At 32.9% G+C, this 21,405-nt stretch overlaps 1 protein-coding gene and 1 long non-coding RNA gene across 5 annotated transcripts; one reads left to right on the top strand and one right to left on the bottom strand.

Moving 5' to 3' along the window:
- The first annotated feature begins 650 nt into the window (after nt 1-650).
- LOC115978344 lies at nt 651-3,116 on the top strand. Its single transcript, XR_004088684.1, has 3 exons — nt 651-740; nt 992-1,309; nt 2,985-3,116. It is a non-coding gene; the product is annotated as an uncharacterized LOC115978344 (long non-coding RNA).
- Nucleotides 3,117-10,824: 7,708 nt separating this feature from the next.
- LOC115976829 (protein IQ-DOMAIN 31-like) lies at nt 10,825-17,573 on the bottom strand. 4 transcript variants are annotated; one of them, XM_031098331.1, is made up of 8 exons: nt 17,467-17,565; nt 17,289-17,312; nt 16,107-16,226; nt 15,138-15,428; nt 14,113-14,304; nt 13,079-13,159; nt 11,596-12,595; nt 10,827-11,130 (listed from the first exon to the last, which is right to left on the bottom strand). In XM_031098331.1, the coding sequence occupies exons 3-8, from the start codon at nt 16,179-16,181 to the stop codon at nt 11,099-11,101; spliced, it is 1,671 nt and encodes a 556-aa protein (XP_030954191.1). In that variant the 5' UTR covers nt 16,182-16,226; nt 17,289-17,312; nt 17,467-17,565; the 3' UTR covers nt 10,827-11,098. The 4 variants fall into 4 exon arrangements, with proteins under 4 accessions (XP_030954192.1, XP_030954191.1, XP_030954189.1 ...); XM_031098332.1 differs by lacking the exon at nt 17,289-17,312 and having other exon boundaries at nt 10,825-11,130; nt 11,602-12,595; nt 17,467-17,573; XM_031098329.1 differs by lacking the exon at nt 17,289-17,312 and having other exon boundaries at nt 17,467-17,573.
- Between the last annotated feature and the right edge of the window lie 3,832 nt (nt 17,574-21,405).

Below are 21,405 nucleotides of genomic sequence, written 5' to 3'. Positions count from 1 at the left end.
TCTAAGAGAGTATGTGTCTATACTTTTTTTTGTAATGCTATAATGATAAACTATAGGTTCTAAATGAGATTCTCAATGGGACTCTAAGTTGGTGTGCAAAATCAAATTCCAATTGCGCTTTTGTTGGTTACTCTAGTCATGGATGGATACCTTTTGTAATTTAAGTTGAGAATTACATAATAGGATTGCGTGTTTTCTATTCTTGCATATTAGCTATCACAAAACTTAACTACATTGACTTGCTAAAAAGAATTACAAAAAAACATACAACTGTAATAACCTTCGAATATTTTTTATCATATGGTATAGCAAAAAAGGCATCAAATGAGATAAATAACATGATAAAATAGATAAATAGTACCTAAAAGAAGTACTAAAGGGAAACACATTACTTTATAATTGTGCGCTGTCTATTCTCTTCAGCAGTTCCATCTCTCCACTGGAAACTTCAGGATGGGTCATTCTACCATACCCATCTTTTTTTTTTTTTTTTGTGGGTACGGTACCCACTTATAAATCTAACCATTGATTTCACTTGTTTTGATCCTAGCCATTTATGTGATTTTAATGAATTACTAGTTACCAGTCAAGCAGGTAACATATAAAATCAATCACAGGAAAAAAAAAAAAAAAAAGAGACGTTTCTTTTCTCTCTCTTTACTTCTCTGCTGCGTTCTTTTAATTCTGCTCCTTCTCATCGTTCTTGGCCGATCTTCACCTCGTCTTCATACAAATCTCAAGTAACTATTCTTCATACATTTTCCTTGAATTTATCGGCAAGATTTGGGTTTTTGAATGATGGGTTTAATGATTTATTTCAAGTGAAAGTGAGAGTAGGATAGGTTTTTTCTTCATCCCTTCTCCCTTTTCCCTAAATTTATCGTCAAGATTTGGGCCTATTTGATTGGTTTTTTTTTTTTTTTTTTTTTTTGGAATTTTGGAACACAAGCGTTAGTAATGTTGTGAAATCTGAATTGAAATTTCGTAATAGGCAGATTAGAATTGCAAATCAAGCCACTTGCTTCAATTTTTCCCCAATGGAAACCCATGTGAAAATTTCCCATTGAAGAAAAACAAAGAAGAGAGGTTAGAAATCAACATGAACAGAGATAGTTCTCTTAAAGCAACTTCAAAATTTTCTGAGCAAAGTCAACTTCCTGTTATAAATGGTAAAGGTAATGGTCAATTGATGTATAAAAAGAAAGGGTCGAAGAAGACACAACATGATTCAAGTGTTAAAAATGGGAAGCCATCAAGTGTGTTTAAGAGGAGAGTATTTTGCTTCTCAAAATCCTTTCCTGAGAATAGGGTAAGTTGTTAAAATTCATACTTCAATTTTGCAGTACAAGAACCATGGCCTTGGTATAATTATCACTATTTAGAAGTTCACTGATGTGCCTCTGGTTATGAATGTGTATGTTAAATTGTAAATGTAGAAGAAATGTACACTGGGTATTTTTAATAAATCTTGAAAATAGTATCTATGTCATTTGCAAAAAGAAAATTTGTGCACTAAATAGGACTTGGAATGTGAAACATGAACTTGTAGTCTTGTGAAACTGCCTGAAAGCTGAAACTAAAGGTCTTTGGTTGCTATGTTAAGAATTCTATATTTAATGGTAGAGAACATATTGCTTTTATATTAAACAATTTGGGTTTGGATTAGGCTTCTGAGTTCTTTCCATTAACTTGAATTATATGTGAGGTTTGGTGAACTGAGTCAATTTAGCTTTGTTAAGAAATTGTTTGATGAAATGTCTGTGTGAGTTGTGTATTTTAATGTATGAGTTTTTTGTCTGAGATTTTGAGCAACTAAAATATTATTGTGAAATTTTATGTCTATTGCATTTTCTAGTATTATTATCTAGTTAGGGATTGAGGTCCTGATGAAGGTTGATGGGCAAAATGGCTTAAACATTGCAGTTTGGTTTTTCCGGAACCATCATTTTATTCTGCTGGGCAATCAAATTGCTAGCTAGTTTTATTTTGTGTGAGTAGTTATGGATATGTGCTTTTAGAGCAGTCCATCTAGCCTTGGTCCTACTTGCCTATAGTAATTGAATTTGTTTCCCAATCTCTCTGAAGTATTGGAAGAAAGTTGGCTTTTTTACCTCTAGTAAATGGATCCAATAAGAGACTATTTTTATAGCTTATAGATATATAGATTTATCTTTATTTTCTATTTCTGTTTTCATTTGTGGGCCGCAAACATTGAACACCCCCCCCCCCAAAAAAAAAAATCCTCTCTTATCATATTCGTTGGATATTTGGAATTTGGTTCCGTTATGTTTGATGTTATTTGGCGAGAGTGAGATAGGCTAATGTTTGAGGATATGGAGAGTACAAGGAACTAGCTTCTAGCTTATTTTGTTGGGGACTCACAAATAGAGAGTCAATTCTAATGCTATTGAGTCTATCTTTTTGTACATAATCTTTTGTATTTTTTGTAATTCCTCAGGCTACTTCTTGCCTTTCTTTGCATGACGTAGTCACTTTTTAATAAATTTTTATTACATATCAAAAATAATTGAGAAGCATGCATTTTTTTTTGGTTAGTGGTTTGCTATTGGTTTGAAACACCCTTGTATGAGAAGAAAGAAACAAATAGCTCTTAATTCATTCAAAAGAACAAAAAAATAGGATAGTTAGTCATGATTTCATTTGGCAAAATTGCTGCAATAAGGCTCACTGCCACTTAAAAAAGTTAGTGAATTACTAAATATTGAAACTACATGTTCATGAAATCTTGACATTGATCTAACACGTCTCCTAACTTTCAGGGTATAGACCCATAATAGCTGCCATTAAAGACAATATGGATTCAAATGGTTTGTAAAATGAAGAGGAATGAATTTGTTAAAATGTGTCGATTAAAAGCATGCGAGATGAATGGACCTTTGCTCATTTTGCACATTTTCTTTTTGAATTAATCTTTAGGAATTGTGATGTTTTTCGTATGATGTTCATGTTCTTTTTTATCGCAGCATTTGCACCCATGAATGGAGGAACTGCTTTTGAGTTACCTGATACAAACTCCTGGAAGCAACCATTTGATGCTCAAAGATACTTTTCACATGGTGAAAGTGACTGACAGGACTGTGTATACCTTTTTTTTTTTGAGAATAGGACTATGTATACCTAAATAAAGAAAAGGAGCAAGTTGAGACAATTTTCCCTCAGTTTTTCTCTCAATCTATTACTATTGGTGTCAATGCTTTAGCTAAGACAGCAGCTGGAGCCTGCCCCCTTACTGTAGCTGAATAGCCATAGCTTTTCTTCTTTTCTTTGTTGGATGTATGTGTAATTAGGTGTCATAGCTCTTCTTCTTTTCTTTTTCTTTTTTTTTCTTTTCTTTTTTTTTTTCTTTTTTTGTTGATGGGTCTTCTTCTTTTCTTTGTTGGATGTATGTGGAATTATATTTTTTTGGGGTAGCCAGGGGGGGTGGAATCTAATTGAAAACAAAATTTTCTCAGTGAAAAGAGAGAAGTATTATGACATTTAAACTTTTGTTTAGTTGAGAAGAAAAATGAGAATGTAGTAAATGTAATAATGTGTAAATTTATTTTTTTGCCTCTTTTACATAAAATTAATTTTTTAAATAGTATATAAGAAGTAATATTTCTTCAATTATTACATAAGAAGTAATATTTATTAAAAATAATGTTGTGAAAAAATATATATGAGAATTGCCTTGTTTGAAACCATGATTTAACTTAAGATTCTGCCAATGTGTCAAGAGATAACGGGACATAATGTACATTTGGAAACGATTTCAATAATATCACATTTTGTGCTAAAATTGTATTTTGAAAACATAATTTTTGTGTAAATGCATTCACTTTAAAGTCGTATTTTGGATAAATAAGTTTAGTACAAAATTTGAAATTTTGTATTTTACTTTGAAATTGTGTTTTGATATTTTAGCATAAAACAAGATTTGATTTTTAAGCTCACTTCATAAAAAGATGCAAGTGAAATGGTAATGTGGAGAGAGTAAGATGCAACCATCTCCTCTCTATCTCTAAAACTGTCTCTCGCAATCCTCCATAGCTAGAACTCACCTTGAGCTCTATCCAAGGCCGAGAGCCTGGAAACCTATAATTGTACATTAGATTTTTTGTAAAATCCTATATTGAAAACATGGTTCAAGGAGAAGCTATTCACCATTTCTCCTAAATAATTTGTCCATAATGTTATTTTTAATAATTACTAGTATGTAACTCGTGCTTACACACATGAATGATGAATTACAGTAGTGCTACTAGACACTACATATACAATATCAATTCACTATCACTATCCATGAAATTATACTAAATACAAAACAAAATAATATAACAAATTGGTTCAATAGTATCTCCTAAATTGAATAAGGATAAGTACATGGGATCATTTAGCTCAATTATAGTTTGTTACGTTTAATATCTTTACATACAAAATATCTAAATAGAAACAATATAAAAATATATATATTCATTAGTTCAGGGGTCTTTTGGTCATTCTTAGGTTACGGGGGTATTACGGTCAGTTTTTAGGTTCTAAAGATATTTTGATCATTTAGGTTCTGAGGGAATTTTGATAATTTTAGAGGGAATTGGGGGAATTCTGGTCATTTTTTAGGTTGTGAGGGAATTTTGGTCCTTTTTAAGGTTTTTGGGGTTATTTCGGTCATTTTTTATGTAGTATGGTTATTTCGGTCATTTTTAAGTTTCTAAGGGTATTTTAAGATATTCTCTAGGTATAGGGGGCATTACCGTGATTTTCTCTTCTAAGGGTATTTTGGTCATATTTTAGGTTTCGTGATTATTTTAGTCATTTTTTAGGTTTTATGGTAATTTCGGTCATTTTTTAAGTTTCAAGGCCATGTGGTCATTTTTTTGTCCTAAGGGTATTTTGGTCATTTTTTAGGTTTCATCGTTATTTTGGTCATTTTTAAAGTTTCAAGGTCATTCAATCAATTTTTTTTTTTGTTCTAATGGTATTTCAGTTATTTTTTAGGTTTTATGGTAATTTTGGTAATTTTTTTTTAAGTGTTAGGGTGATTCAGTCATTTTTAGGTTTTAGAGGTATTATGGTAATCGGTGAGGAAAAAAAAAGAAAGAAAGAACTATCGAATGTGCAAAAGTGCGCTTACATTTGAAGTTGGTAATGCCCATTGTGACAATGGAACTGTTGAATGTGAGAAAAAAACAAGGTTATAACCAAATGTGGCAAAAGTATAGTCAAGAATGATGTTGGTACTACTTAACGTGAAAAATAAAAATAAACAATGTATTAGCATGTGTTAGTGTAAAATACACAAGTGTATTTGCATGAGTAAAATTACCTGTTCACAAAACATCAATTTTGACATATACTTGTCATTGTCCCCTATATATATTTTTAAACCATTTCAATGTGGGATTGCCATCTTCATCAATCATTTTTTGCTAGAAACATACATATAATAAGTAAGTAAAAAAGTGACTTTAGTGGTGAGCCCAAATCTAAAAGTACGATTAGATGTGATATTGGTACTACCCAATGTGACGATGAAATTATCAAATGTGAGAAAAAAAAAGAGGACCACTAAATGTGACAAAAGTACTATCAAATGTGATGTTGGTACTGCCGAATGTGACAATCAAATGTGAGAAAAAAGTAAAGGAACCACCAAATATGACAAAAGAACAATCACATATGATATTAGAACTGTACAATGTGAGAATGGAACCGTAAAATATGAGAAAAAATAAAGGAACCGCTGAATGTGACAAAAGTATAGTCACATGTGATGTTGGAATTGCACAATGTGAGGATGGAACTGTCAAGTGTGAGAAAAAGGTAAGGGGAACCACCCAATGTGACAAAAGAACTGTCATATGTGATATTGGAACTGCACAATGTGAGAATAGAACCGTCAAATGTGAGAAAAAAAAGTGAGGGAACCACCAAATGTGAGAAAAGAACTATCACATTTGATATTGGAACCACACAATGTAAGGATAAAACCGACAAATGTGAAAAAAAAGTAAAGGAACTATAAAATGTGAGAAAATAACTGTTATATGTGATGTTGGAACTGCACAATGTGAGGATGAAATCGTCAAATGTGAGAAAAAAATAAGAGAACCACCCAACGTGAGAAAGAACTGTCACATGTGATGTTGGAACTGCACAATGTGAGGATAAAACCGTCAAGTATGAGAAAAAAGTAAGAGAACCACCCAATGTGACAAAAGAATTGTCATATGTGATGTTGGAACCATACGATGTGAGGATGAGATTGTCAAATGTGAGAAAAAAAAGTAATGGAACCACCAAATGTGAGAAAAAAATATCATATGTGATGTTGAAACTGCACAATGTGAAGATGGAACCGTCAAATGTGAGAAAAAAGTAAGGGAATCACCAAATGTGAGAAAAGAACTGTCACATGTGATGTTGGAACTGCACAATGTGAGAATGGAACCATTAAATATGAGAAAAAAGTAAGGGAATCACCTAATGTGATAAAAGAACTGTCATATGTGATGTTAGAACCGCACAATGTGAGGAACTACACAATGTGAGAAAAGGGTAAGGGAACCACCTAATGTGACAAAAGAACTGTCATATGTGATGTTGGAACTGCACAATGTGAGGATGGAACCGTCAAGTGAGAAAAAAAAAAGTAAGGGAACTACCAAATGTGAAAAAAGAACTGTCACATGTGATGTTGGAACTGCACAATGTGAGGATGGAACCGTTAAATGTGAGAAAAAAAAAAGGAAAGGGAATTATCAAATGTGAAACAAGAACTGTCACATGTGATATTGGAACTGCACAATATGAGGATGAAATCGTCAAATGTGAGAAAAAAGTAAGGGAACCACCTAATGTGACAAAAGAACTGTCATATGTGATATTGGAACTGCACAATGTGAGGATGGAACCGTCAAGTGAGAAAAAAAAAAAGTAAGGGAACTACCAAATGTGAAAAAAGAACTGTCACATGTGATATTGGAACTGCACAATATGAGGATGAAATCGTCAAATGTGAGAAAAAAGTAAGGGAACCACCTAATGTGACAAAAGAACTGTCATATGTGATGTTGGAACTGCACAATGTGAGGATGGAACCGTCAAGTGAGAAAAAAAAAAGTAAGGGAACTACCAAATATGAAAAAAGAACTGTCACATGTGATGTTGGAACTGCACAATGTGAGGATGGAATCGTTAAATATGAGAAAAAAAAAAGTAAGGGAACTATCAAATGTGAAACAAGAACTGTCATATGTGATGTTGGAACTGCACAATGTGAGGATGAAACCGTTAAATGTGAGTAAAAAAAAGTAAGGGAACTATCAAATGTGAAACAAGAACTGTCACATGTGATATTGGAACTGCACAATATGAGGATGAAATCGTCAAATGTGAGAAAAAAGTAAGGGAACCACCTAATGTGACAAAAGAACTGTCATATGTGATATTGGAACTACACAATGTGAGGATAGAACTATCAAATGTGAGAAAAAAAAGTAAGGGAACCACCAAATATGAGAAAAGAACTGTTACATGTGATGTTGGAACTACATAATGTGAGGATGAAACCGACAAATGTGAGAAAAAAGTAAGGGAACCACCAAATGTGAGAAAAGAACTGTCACATGTGATATTGGAACTGCACAATGTGAAGATGGAACCGTCAAATATGAAAAAAAAGTAACCTGATGTAACAGGTTACCTACTAGTGGGTACCGTAGCCCCCTTTTTTTTTGGGGGTACCGTAGAATTACTCCGCAATCCTAATGATGATTTGTAGCGATTGATAATAAAAGATAATTCGTGGTGCATGAGGTAGCATTAAAAGCTGATTTGAAGGGAAAGTCAACTTGAAGCTTAAATCAATAACATCCTTAAAATTTGATCCAATAATGTGAATCTTGCACGTAAATTATTGCCAGGATAATAAAGTTTAGTCATAGTATTGAATGCAATCTTGACTTTTGATTGAGAATATGCCAAAGATTGCAGTTTTGCAATTCTGATCTTTACTGAATTCTTTCTTTCGTGGAATAGATTACAAACTAGCTGGCTACCTTGGAATTTTTTTTTTTTTTTTTTCCAAAGCTATTAGTAGGATATGGATCGGATTCCTAATTCCTTGGTCTATTTAACACAGGGCAACCTACTTGTGAGAAATTTTATTTTTTCTCTTTTCTTCTAGGGCACGATGTATAGAAGTTGACAACTTGACATTATATTATAAGAACTTGTTTCATATGCTAAGAACTTTGTAACTCAATTTGCACCTCCAAATGTATCCGACAAAGACATTCAAGATTCAAATATCCTCTACTCCAACTATCAAATTATCGAAAAAGTGTACCAGTCTCATATGGTTTGAGCCATTATGAATTTATAATACTGAATTCATTGCCATTTTGCATTAATTAACCAATGGTGTCTCGTTGTCACAAGTGGTTAAGACTATTTCTTATCAGCTTCTCAAGAGTTAGGGTCATGGACACAACCTAAGAGGCGACAGGTCTATATGTGGTTCCCAAGTTTGTAGATTTTAATTCAAAAGATGTTTGAACTTTAAAGTCCTTATTTGATGCGTGGAAGAAAACATATTTTTAGGTAAAACCAAGCTGCTCAAGCTGATATAAATACTAGCTTGATCATCTAATAAGCAGCACATGACACTCTACATTAACGTATTAGTTTATGCTAGTAGATCCAAGTGGGGTAGTGTTAAGTTTTTATAAAAAGTAAATAAAGCAAGTTGGTAGTCTTGTTTCATTGCCAGAGAAAAACATTAAATAAAAATTCATTATATCCTCTCAAGACACAAAGCCTGGTCTGATCTCAAGAACACAACTGGACAAAAATATTTTACATCAATAATCATATGGTAGATGTAGTTGTATATAGGGATGGCAATTTTGCCCCACCCCTTCCCGCTTCGCCCCGCTTGATGGCAATATTACAACTTGTATATTCTTAAATGAAATGCTTGTCAGACACTGAGACTACTACAAAAGTATCAAACCATCAAAGACATAAATGTCGCCCTCAAGGCCTAAACAATAAAGAGTTGCTAGCACTCGGAGTCCCAAGTAAAAATGTAAAATCAATCTATTCCAGAAAATGAGATTGCATAGTTCAAAGTTCAGATTCCCTTTATAGAAAAGTACAGTCTCCTAAAGAAGAGGATTGTTTTTCACTAATATGGCATCCTAAAGAAAAGTTAATTTTATTGATTGCAGACTATCCATTTCATTTATAAAGATTATCAACCTATTTAACAGCTCCAAGAAAACTTATTTTCTAATTTTTTTAAAAAAAATCATAAACAAATTCTATTGGATACATTATCATAATAAGACTACTTAGACTAGAAACGGCTTAAAAACACCTAAAATAGAGAAAATAAAATCATAAATTACTTAATCCTAAAATTACATAAAATATCAAAAATAAATAAGTGATAAAAATTGATAACTACGTTATGTTCCACGTCAAACCACCATCAGGCCATCACATGATTGAAACTCAATCTCAAATTTTCATCTGAAAATATTCCACATCAAACCCTATCACATGAATGAAACTCAATCCCGAATGTTCGTCTGAAAATTGAAATCTTCCGCTCCAAATAAAGACATTTCAAATACTTAAAAAACTTGATAGGGTTTTGAAATTTGTACTGCATCCTTGAGATAGTGAAACAAAAAATCCCCACATTCTGTCCTACATTATACCAAGATGGGGAAAATTAAGTCGTCAAATGACATGGGTGCCACCATTTATATTTGTAAGCAATGGATGCATTTATCTTGTAAATGGTTACAAGGTAACTTTTTGATATATTAATCAAAACCATACTCTGGAACCTCACTCTATTGTAAGTTTGTAATAAATGCTGCTTTCTTCCCCACAGCGATGGGGAGAAATTGCATTTATGAATTAATTTCTGTTGCACCATTGATGTCTATGGACAATAACAAAGTTCAAAAAGATATGACATGTTTTCTTAGACTTATGATGGACAAAGGCCTGAACCTCCCAGTTCCTATTATCAGCTTTCTCCGTTAACTTTCTTATAATCCTGACCTTTCCTAATCTGTCCTAGATCAATTATGAAATACTCAGACTAGTGTTAAATCACTAGGTCAGAAAAAAGGATCTTGACTTTATGCATCAGATTGGCTCAGCACCAAGCTCATATTTTTATAGATTTTAATTTGAGCCCATTTTGCTTGTCAAGCTTCATGGTAACAAATTTACTATATTGAGAAACTTAGTGGTTTTAAAGAGGCCTAAATGCAAAAACACCCCTTGGATTTGGATTAGTTGCAAAAACAATCTAAGGTTTCCATATCCATCAAATTGACCTCTGATTAATTTTCGTTTGACCTTATAGACGGAAAATCATATGACCAACATGTGACTAGTAACGTGAATCAATTGGTAAGTCTTCTTAATGTGGACAAGCAATTGTCACGCTATTTTTCCAACCATAAGAGCTTACGGGAGTTAGTCCAAGGTCAATTTGGGGGATATGGAAACCTCAAAGAGTTATAAGGAATAATTGAAACTTCAAGAGGTGTTTTTGCAATTGAACCAAACTCCAAGGGGTGTTTTTGCTTTTTGGCCTTTAAAATATGTAAAGATGAATTTTTTGGAAAATAAATTTTACAGTCAAGGAAAAAGAGAGAATTTTACAAGGCATGCAGTAAAAATGGAGTTGGGGGTAAAACATTTAGACTAAGGATATTTCATGGCATCCGTTCCTTGATATCCAATGCAGTATATCAAAAGATACCGCGCTTTGTCAATCAAATAACCAACAAAATATAAATCAATAAAGTAAACAAGCTAAATATTAAATTTCATAGATTCTGGGTTAAGCATAGTTAAGATTTCTTACATCTGAGAATTCTATGGTGGAGCAGAGAAACATTGATGCTAATTTCAACCGACAATTATGCTGAAGTGCAAGTCCATGACTATACATTGAATTTAGCACACAAAACACAAAGAACTAAGGTTAAGACTCCAGGTACACCACACCCCTGTTTTTCCACATACCTTTCTAATATCTGAATTCTCAAAGCAGATGGCACCAAACTCACCTTCTCCACCCTGGCCGGGCCACCTTATCTGAAATTTAAATCCACCAAATGGTTAAATCATTTGGAACAAAATTCCAGAAACAGCATCAACAGTACACAACTGAAGATTTTTTGGAAACTAATATATATAAACTACAAATTGAGTGACACAGAAATAGAAAGAATGGTCTGACTTTTATGCCAACATGCAAGAAGAAGAAAGTACACATGAGAATGGAAATCATTTTTTATGCATTTGATAGAAGGCTATTGTGTTGGCTTACATCTTACATGACCAACTTAAGAAACATTTGGAAGTTCAAGAGATAAGTAACACAATTTCTCGCAGCCCTTGAAACAATCTTAGAAACAAGATGATGAGATATAAGCAACATGCTTAATATCAGATGGATACAACAGGTGTAGAACAAAAATGTATTTAAAAAAATCAAGTACATTACAACCAGCTGATAACAAAAGTACAAAAAACTGCATATCTGTTCAAGGTTCTTACCCTCACCATCTTTAAAGGATGATAGTGATCTGTCACTTTTGCCCCCTCCTTTGCCATTTGATGGAGCTAACCTTTGCACCCGTGGTGACATTGAGCTCAATTTACCATTAGTGGAAGCTGGCAAAGAATGCCGCCTGATGAAACCATTTTCCATTTCATCTTGACCAAACCTCGGGGATCCTTGTGCTCTAAGTTTTGCCTTGGCAGATTCAGTTGCTTGCATATACTTTGGCAGGGTTGGAGTATTCTGTGAAACATTCTCTGGGTATTCCTGCTTTGCTGGGAAAGATCTTCTCCGGCTTTTCTGGTTCTCCTTGCTAGTGTGATCCTCCTTTGTATTTAGCTCCTCATTCACCACTGGAATCTTATCAATTTTTTCAACAGTTTCTAAAGGAAGTCGCTCACCAGTAGGGTGATCATCATGCATCATATCAATTGTCTCCTCCAATGCCAATGGTTTTGGAGGTATTTCTACTATTGGGTCATTTACTTTTTCAGAGGAATTATTGCTACCCTTCTGAGGAGCATCAGATACTGTGGAGTTTGACACCTTTCGCATATTTAACTTTGGCTTCTCAGTCATAGCTTCTGACCGATCAGGAGTCACTGAGTTGGATACAGCAACTTTCCTCAAATTCCGTTTCACCCTCTCAAGTTCATCTGGAGTCTGTTCATGCACTGGTTCTGCTTGATGGGTCATAGCTTTCCTGAGGTAGCGTCTAGGCTTTTCACACTCAGATGTGGGATGCAGTGAATTATTTTCAACATTTACAGTTGGGACCTTGCGCACACCTCGTTTTGCCCTGCTTGATTGAGTTTCCCCTGTTTGAATGCTGTCTTGCTGTCTATGAGATTTAGCATCGGGAACACATTTTGGCTGTGAAAGTGGTCCCCAAAATTGAGATGATGTCCAGCGTTCTAGCCAATCCCAAGCTGAATTTGGTTCAACTGGGTCATAGTGGAGGCTCAAGGGCATAGCAGTTGGCAATGAAGCAAGAAGCTATATAATGAGCAACATTGAAAGCCATCAACTCCTATATTACATGCTGTAATAAAAATAAAAGACTAGATATATAATATCCTAATATCTTACTTGCTTTGTCACTTTGTTTCAATTTCATATAGTTTTCTTTTCTTATATGAATCATTTAAAATGTAGATTATAGAGGCCACTCAAGTTCTGCAGCTTGAGCCTTATCTGGTAAGTAAACCACAGTGTTACATGGGTCACTCTATATTGAGAAGGTTAATGATAACAATGCTATGGCTACTTAATTTCCCCAATTATTGCACCCATACTACAGTCTATACTACCTTTTGCACACATAACTGTAGTGAAATGGCTGACTAGTCAGTGGATTAATCTTATACAGAAGATGATTCTAAAATTCAGAACATTTTTTTTTCTCAATTGCAAATGATATACTAATCGTTAAAACCATGAAAGTTTTGATGTATCTAAAAAAACCATATGCTTATATACCTTACAAATAAAAGCATTTGTTGACAGCTTTTCTGGCCTACTGGTTGTATGTAATCCAACTGGCTCAACCCGTGCAACATCCTGGTAAAGGGAAGGAGATATTACAAAGACAGAATAAGATGCACAAGATATTACCACATTTAGAGCTACCTAGAAAATGTAATAAGCTCAAAAAGAAATGAGCTTATCCAAGTAAATCAATACCTCAACAGTGAAAAGGAAAAAAGAACAAAAAGTAAAAGGAACTGAAAAGCATTATGACATCACATTCTTGAGATAAATGCTGACAGTCAAGGAATAGAAAGTCTATAAGGAAGCATGTATTAAATTTGGATGATGAATAGATGAGTGACACACATGACATTCATTCAAATCTGAAAACTCAAATTAGCATCAATCAAGGACTTTTTGGGGCAGGTATTAAATCAGGACAACAAGACAAAAAGCAAGCAAGGTCATTTCACTCATCTGCAATTAGATCAAACCATCTAGAGATCATTGTGGTTCAATTTTGAAAGCACTGTTAAGGACAATGAGAATAGCAAATGGTTGATGCTGTGATATAAGATACAATAGCAAATGGTTAACAAGTGATGACAACCTTTTGGGTAGCCAAACCCGATTAATATTGTTTAAAAGATTTGAGCAGAGCTGGTTTATATTCCTGCAATTACTTAATAAGTGCGAATACCTCAAAGATGAACAGGATATGGATTTAGTGCAAAAGGGTAATCCATAATATACCAGAGGCCCCAAGAAATGTAATTTTAGAATTTCTTCTATATGATGAACATAACTCACAAGGTTTTATATAGGGCTAAACAGCAAAAAATGATCCATATAGCCAACCCCACTTACTTGGGATTAAGGCTTAATTAAGTTTAAATGATTTGTATAAACACAGTGCATAAAGAACTCCCAATATTGGGTATAACAGAAAAATTACAAGATTCTTTTTTCCACATCATATAGATATTCAGAAAGACCAGTTACAGATTAAATAAAACCAATTTAGGTGTTACTTGAAAACTTACCACACTGCATCCTTTCTGCACTTCAAGCCCACAAACAGAAAGTCTGACTTTTCGACCACGAATGCGTGCCTGTAACTTAACAATTCCCTGCATGCAGTGCAAAGTAGCAACGGCTTGTCTCCTAACCAGGTGTCCACGAATAAGTGCTTGCAGCCTTATGATGCCCTTGAGAGCACGAAATGCCCGGCGAGCCTTCACAGATATTATACTTAAATTAGATCCATATTACATTGAGATAACCTTACATTTAACTTAATGAAAGAAAAATTTATGAATCTGTGTTTCGCAGATAGCCAATGAGAACTTAATTTTCGTTCAAAAATTATCTAAGTACAAAATTTCCTAATAGCAAATCACATAAATAATTAATTTAAAAAAAAAAAAAAAAAAAACCCACTAAATATAGTGTTTCGTAATCCATACACATCCTTTTTCTTTACATTAAGAGGAAAATTTGTGATCCCACCTGAATACATGTCAGTAACTGAAATAAGACCCTCATACAATAGAAATACAGACACCTCCACAATATCTATACTTCCCCACCCCCAAGCCAAAACCCTAAAAGATTAACTAGAAAATTAAAAATCAATGTGCACACATGCATATAGTGCTTTTTTCCCACAATGTACCATAAAATTTTTACATGTATGTATTTCTATCTCAATTTTCATTTTATGACTATCATTAATAATGCTAATTGCTTAAACAATCATTCGCAGTATGTACTGGTACTCCATAGCATCAATTTTTAGATGGTTTCACCAAGATATTATCTCATAATGGCTTTCATGAGTACTTTAAAACCACGAATGCTTTCAATTATAAGACAGTACTATAAGAGACTGTAGTCAAAACCCCAACACATTGCCATAAGGGTATGCATGTATCTAGAAGATGTGGCATACAACGCATTAGAGAACCGGAAAGACATGCTAGAAAGGATCGCAGAATTAGCTTCAAATTTCTGGTTCATGTAATTAACCATTATGACATATCTTTTTATTTCATGCAAGAAAAGTTACCAAATAGCCTTTAAAAGCTGCCTGTGCCTTTGTAGCAGCTTGTTCTTGCCTAGTAATCTCAGCACCGCCAGCTGAATCCAAACCCATGGTTCCTTCGGTATGTGCACCTTGCTTTGCAGGCATTGAGACAACTGCATCATGTGGTAGGTTGGCAGTTACTCCAATTTCTGATTTTTCTTCAATTCTGTCCAAGGTATGAAGTGCCACGTCTGAAACTACAGAAGGATTCGCTGACAAATCACCAGACACTGCCTTACAGGCAATGGTTGCCTCTTTATTGGTTGTAGATTTCTTCACATGAGATGAGATTCACAAATTAGTGCAGGCCCAAGTCAAACATTGCTCAGAGTATATCAAAAACCAAATTGAAGGCATGTGCATAATTTCCACTAAATATAAGCAGTAAGCAAGTAACAAGCAACAGGCAAAATGGTAAATCTATATCTTCTAATCATCAATTGACAAAAGATATGTGAAAACATATTATGTACTGAAATTTCAAGTATTACATGAATTAGATTTATGATACATGATACCTAGACATAATGCTAACCTCACATAAACTTCTACACTTTGATCCAACAATCAGGAAGAGGCTATAGTTGCAAAACATCGATAATCAGCCAATTCAACCTCCAGATGGGCTATAAGCCACATTATATAATTATGCCTTTTACATAATTTAATGGAGCATAAATCATTAGAGGCATGAGATATTTAGATAGTATGGTATTCTGACATGACAAGATGATATCAATATCTCAAGAAAAGGGAACAGTACAACTGTAAAAGTACAAAAATATGTAAAAATATGTCATTCAAATAATTATAATGCTCCACATGCTCCCTTCATACCAGTAAACCAACATGATACATCAAATCATGTACACATGCATGGATTCAGAGAGAGAAAGAGTCAGATCACAACTGTGAGCAGCAATGGAATACTGAAAGGCAATAACTAAGTACCTTTAGAAAGCTAGATTTGGATGGTTTCTTCCCAAAAAGTATGGTCTTGATCCACTTTCCTGGAGACTTTCCCATTGCAAGAAGGCTTATACCAAAGAAATTGAACTTATTTTCCTAACCCTGTATGATTTAACAAGTTAAAGCTCAAAATACATATATACAAGCTGAAAAGAAACATGGGATAAGCTTTATGTTGAACCAAAAAAAATAAATAAATAAATAAAGAAAACCAAAGATTAAGTCATGATTCCCAATTTCAATCTGAACCAATTTTTTTGAGCCCACATAACCTCACTCTAAGTCCTTATAAATAACACAGAATCAAAACATCATTCAAACAGAAATAAACAGCAATTTCTTTGTTGCACACTAAAAGCACTTAGACCATCCAAACTAAAAAATTCTCTCTGGACTACCGAGCAAAAATTACCAAGACCTCTATACACAGCTACTGAAACCCTTCCCATCTCACCCCCCCTCCCACTCTCCAAATACCCCCAAAAGAATTCATTCTCTTGGTTGTTGTCCATGTCATATCATCATGAATTAAAAGATAAATTAAGCAGTGAGCATGCAGCTATCATATACTCTTGACCATAACACAAACTCACATAAATTCCTCTAGCTCACAATCAGAGCACCCAGCATAGAAATTCAAATTTCAAAACAAAGATGCAACCACAATTTTAATCTTATTTCCACTAAAAAAAGTAAACATTCCAGTAAACTAAACACTTGAAGGCAAATTACAATAAAGCATAAATGCAAAAAACTTGGTTCCTTCATTCATTCTCAATGCACCCGAATTCACCATTTTGCACAAAACCAAATATTCTAAATCAGACACAGCCTCATAAACACCACAGACCCACTACAATAAGCACAAGGAAACACAGTGCCCACAAACCAATACAGAAACAATACGAAAATCCACAAGCTGCCCAAAAACCAAGCTCTCATATGAAACTAATGTGAATAGAATAAACACACAGAAACACTGAAACAGTAGAAGATCTGCACAAAGTAAAACATACCTACATACATGAACACTCAGTTAAACAAAAATATACAATACACCAAACAAAATAACAACCAAAAAAAAAAACCAACATTTAGAGTAGAGAGAGTGAGGGAGAGAAATGAAAGTGGGTTTGAGCAAAGTGGCTCAGATCTGAGACATACCTGAGAAACGGAGAATGGTGATAGCTAGGCGTATGAAATAGTTCAAGAAATGTTTATACAAAGAAATCAAAGTTTGTATGTATTAAAAATTTGACCCTTCTTTTTTAGTTGACACAGCATAAAGATTTGAACTTTAAAACAAACAAAAACAAAGAAACAAAATTTCAGGAAGACTTACTTGATAGGAGTAGTATAATGGATTGGAGCCCTTCAACTTCAACCTCTCTCTCTCTCTCTCTCTCTCAGTCTCACTCACTCACTCTCACTTAAAGTGGTTTTGTTTCTTTTCTTTTTTTGGGTGGGAAATAAAGCAATGAGAACTCAAATATTTTAATATTGCACAAAGGAATAAAAATTTTAAAATATATATAATTTTTTTTTTTGAAAAGAAAAAAAAAATTTGAAGAGAAATTGCTGAAAGGAAGTGGTTATTGGAGGTCGGGTGATAGGTCAATTGCATTCAGATTTCAGAGGGACCATGGGTCATAGCCCCACGATTTTATTTTGCTTCTTGTTTTTTTACCTAAATTCTTAATTTTCTCTCAGAAATTGTACATAAAAATAAATGACTTTCTTTAAAGAAAGCCACTTCATAGCTCATACATTTATTATGTGCATTAGTATTTTAAAGGTGTGAGAGAAGAAAAAAGAGAATGCAATAAATTACAAATACTGTGATCTCAAATGGTTAAGGCTTGTCCCATTTCTATTTAGGTTCCAAGTCCTGACAAATTTAATTGGGAATGTAAATCTTATGTACCACTTTTTATGTACCACTCTATATTTTACTAATTACTAATTACTTTCTATTTTAAACGTTAATTATTCTATAAGAAAAATAAAATAAAAACATGACAAATAGTGATTGATGAAACATAGAATAGTATACAAAAAGTGGTACAAAAGATTTGGACTTTTCAATTAATGGACTTTTTTTTATTATTAATTCTATAGCTACAATAATAAATAAGAGAGTTCCAATCTTGATTCTCTTCAAAGAAGAACTATCGACATCACTAAGCTAAAAGGTTCTAACAACTTATGGTATATTTCTTAAAAAAAAATTATATGTTAATATTATTTTCAAATTTTAACTTTTTAAAATCCAATAATATTTGAATTTATAGCATCTATTTTATGGTAATTATCCTTTATCATCATATGACACCAATGAATTTTTATTTTTATGAAAACAAATTTAGACTCAAGCTTTTTATTCAACAATAAAATACTTTACTAATTGAGCCTTTTTAAATTGACTTCAACTATTTTTTAAAAGTCTTAAATATTTAAAAATGCAAGATGAACCCAAAGAATTAATTTCCTACTATGTATAATTAGAGTCGGCCCTATAATAGATGCAGTTGATGTGATCGCTTAAGGCCCCAAGTAGAAAAAAGTCCTCCAAATTTTAACCAATAGGTTTTTTTTTTAATTAATTAAGCCCAAATATTAGCTAACAAATAAAATAAATTTTTTTATCAAATGAAAGATAAGAAAAAGAGAGAGAAAAATGCTACATCTACAACATTTTTTATAACATTTTTACAAAAAATCATAAGTAGTAAGTTGTTACAGGCTGTTATTGATAGCAAAAAAATAATTATAGTAGTAGGTTCAAATTAGAATCCGTAACAATTTAACATCTAGGATTTGTTATGAAAAATATTGTGAATGTAGCGCTTCTAAAAAAAAAAAAGTTTACAACATTTTTCACAATAGTTGAGTTGACAAATTTTTACTAATTCTCACTTAAGTTCACCACTACTTATCACTATTAATCTACCACATTAATAGGTGTGAAAAGTTTTGTCAAATTTTTTGTATCTATAAACTTTCTAAAAAAGAAAATTACATAAGTCATGTTAATTAGTAATAATTTTACATATATAACAAGATAATAGAGTTTAAATACTCCCTCCGTCCCACTTTGTCTGTCCTGTTTGAAAAGTCAAACTTTTTAAGGGAACATCATTTATTATCTTGTCTACCTTTTAAAAATGTATAAGTTTTCAAAACTTCCCTTAAACAAATTTATCAAAAATTTGAATTATTAATAAAATAGGGGTATAATAGGAACATTAGTAAATTAATAACTTTTATTTTTAAAAACAGGACAATATTTTGGGACATCCCAAAATGGAATAGAGGACAAACAAAGTGAGACAGAGAAAATAATATTTATTTTTTTTAAGTCATATATATATATATATATATAAAATGTCTCAATGTTAGTTTTCGTTTTAGGCCTCTAAATAGATCAAACAGCCCCAGTATATAATTTGGGAAAAGATAGACATCAATTTTTTAGCAGACAATGGAAAAGTAAGTGCTTTTATGCTTTCATGGAGAGAAGACTCCGACCACAACATAGTTACTACCAAAAAAATGCAATTAATATTGGCCTATATTTGAAACCAATTTTTTATTATTCTTTAAGAAAGAGTCAAAGTTCACTAAAAAAAAACAAGGAGTCGTAATTGAGTGAAAGATAGGGTTATCTTCAAATGCAAAATGATTAATCTAAATGGATGAGCTGGGTTTTTTTCAACAGACAAGTGGGACGTCATTATTCTACGCTGTCCCGACAACTGAATTTATTATACAACAAGGACTTCGTTTTGGAATTTTGGATTTGCCGACTAAAATAACATCAACATCCAACTCATTTTTCAGAATATACAAACTTCTTCCTCGTGAAATAAGAATGTGACATTTTTTTTTTCCTTTGTTTTTTAAATAAAGGGTTAAGATCACAGGACCTTCCTAAAGAAAAAGGCAACTTTAGATTTTTGGCTATCAGCTACCGACACATTAGGCTTCATCTTGACCCCAAAATGTAATGGATTAGAATGATTACAAATTGATTAAGATTGAAACTTGACCAGTGAAAAGATAATAAAGGAAGATGCACTAACACTTTGACAAGCTGATAGCCAAAGAAGCATAATTATATATTTATTATATTTATTGAAGTAAAAGCTCAGTAAATGATCCAAATATGATTCTAATTATATTTTAATTTCGTATTAAGTGTCATTACAATTTAAAACTATTTCTAAAACATTCAAAACTGTAGATTCAATTAAAATTTTAAACTTATTTTTAATCAAATCAACTTCAAGTTCGTTTATAACTACTTCTAGTCAACTTGCAACTCATCCAAATTTTCTTGCCAAAATTATTATTGAATCAAGTATATGCTTCAATGAAAATTTTACAATTTTCTAATTTTTTTTTTCTTTTAAATATATTTTCATAATTGCTAATTTTTTATAACTCATTATATGATAAAAGCAAATTAATATTATCCATTGCAAATGTTCTAAATTCATTGCATCTCAATCGGCCGTATTAAACTTATAAATGAATATTTTCTATGTTCCTAGTATTTTCTAGCTACACATTGTTGTATTAATTAAGTGTTGTGTGTGTCACCATGTTGTGTCCGGGCTACAACAAAGACCAACATCAAAATCAAGGAGATGAGAACCAATATGGAAATCAAAGAGATGATGACAGGGTGAGATTGTACATTGTCACATCGAGGCTTATGGTGGGTAAAGGTTAATTTTAATGTACCAGTCAGACCAAATATGTCCCATGGCAACTGTTGTGTAGAAATGACACCAGTGAAGTGATTTTTGCTCATTAGTCATTTCTCTCTCTCTCTCTCTCGTGTGTAGGAGAGGAGGATGGCAACTTCTACACACCCAAGACAACACAAAGGAAGATTGACACCAACATACTCACTGGTGGGGATTAGGAGAACTCAAACCCAAGACCTAAGTTTTGGGCCAAAGTTTTGTTGGCCCAAGGCTTGGTTACTAAATAAATGAGACTTATAAAAGCATTAATAGTTGGGACTTTTGCTTTGTTTCTAGGATTTCAGCACATGACTTAGCAAATTGGATTACTCATTATAATTGGTATAAGCCTATAATTATCTATTCTCTTCCTAATTGGCTCTTTTGCCCATAAGGTAGAGATGGATTTGAATCCTTCCCCTCTTTTTGAATATAATTATCCTTAATTATAATTTTTTTTTTAAATAAAATCAACCCATTGCCCATATGCATGTCTCTTGCTTTTGCAATCCCCCCTCCCCCAAATAAAG

The sequence above is a fragment of the Quercus lobata genome, chromosome 2 (assembly GCF_001633185.2).
Source record: "Quercus lobata isolate SW786 chromosome 2, ValleyOak3.0 Primary Assembly, whole genome shotgun sequence".
Lineage (NCBI taxonomy): Eukaryota > Viridiplantae > Streptophyta > Magnoliopsida > Fagales > Fagaceae > Quercus > Quercus lobata.
Note: the sequence above shows the minus strand (reverse complement) of the source record. Positions and strands in the feature narration are given on the sequence as shown.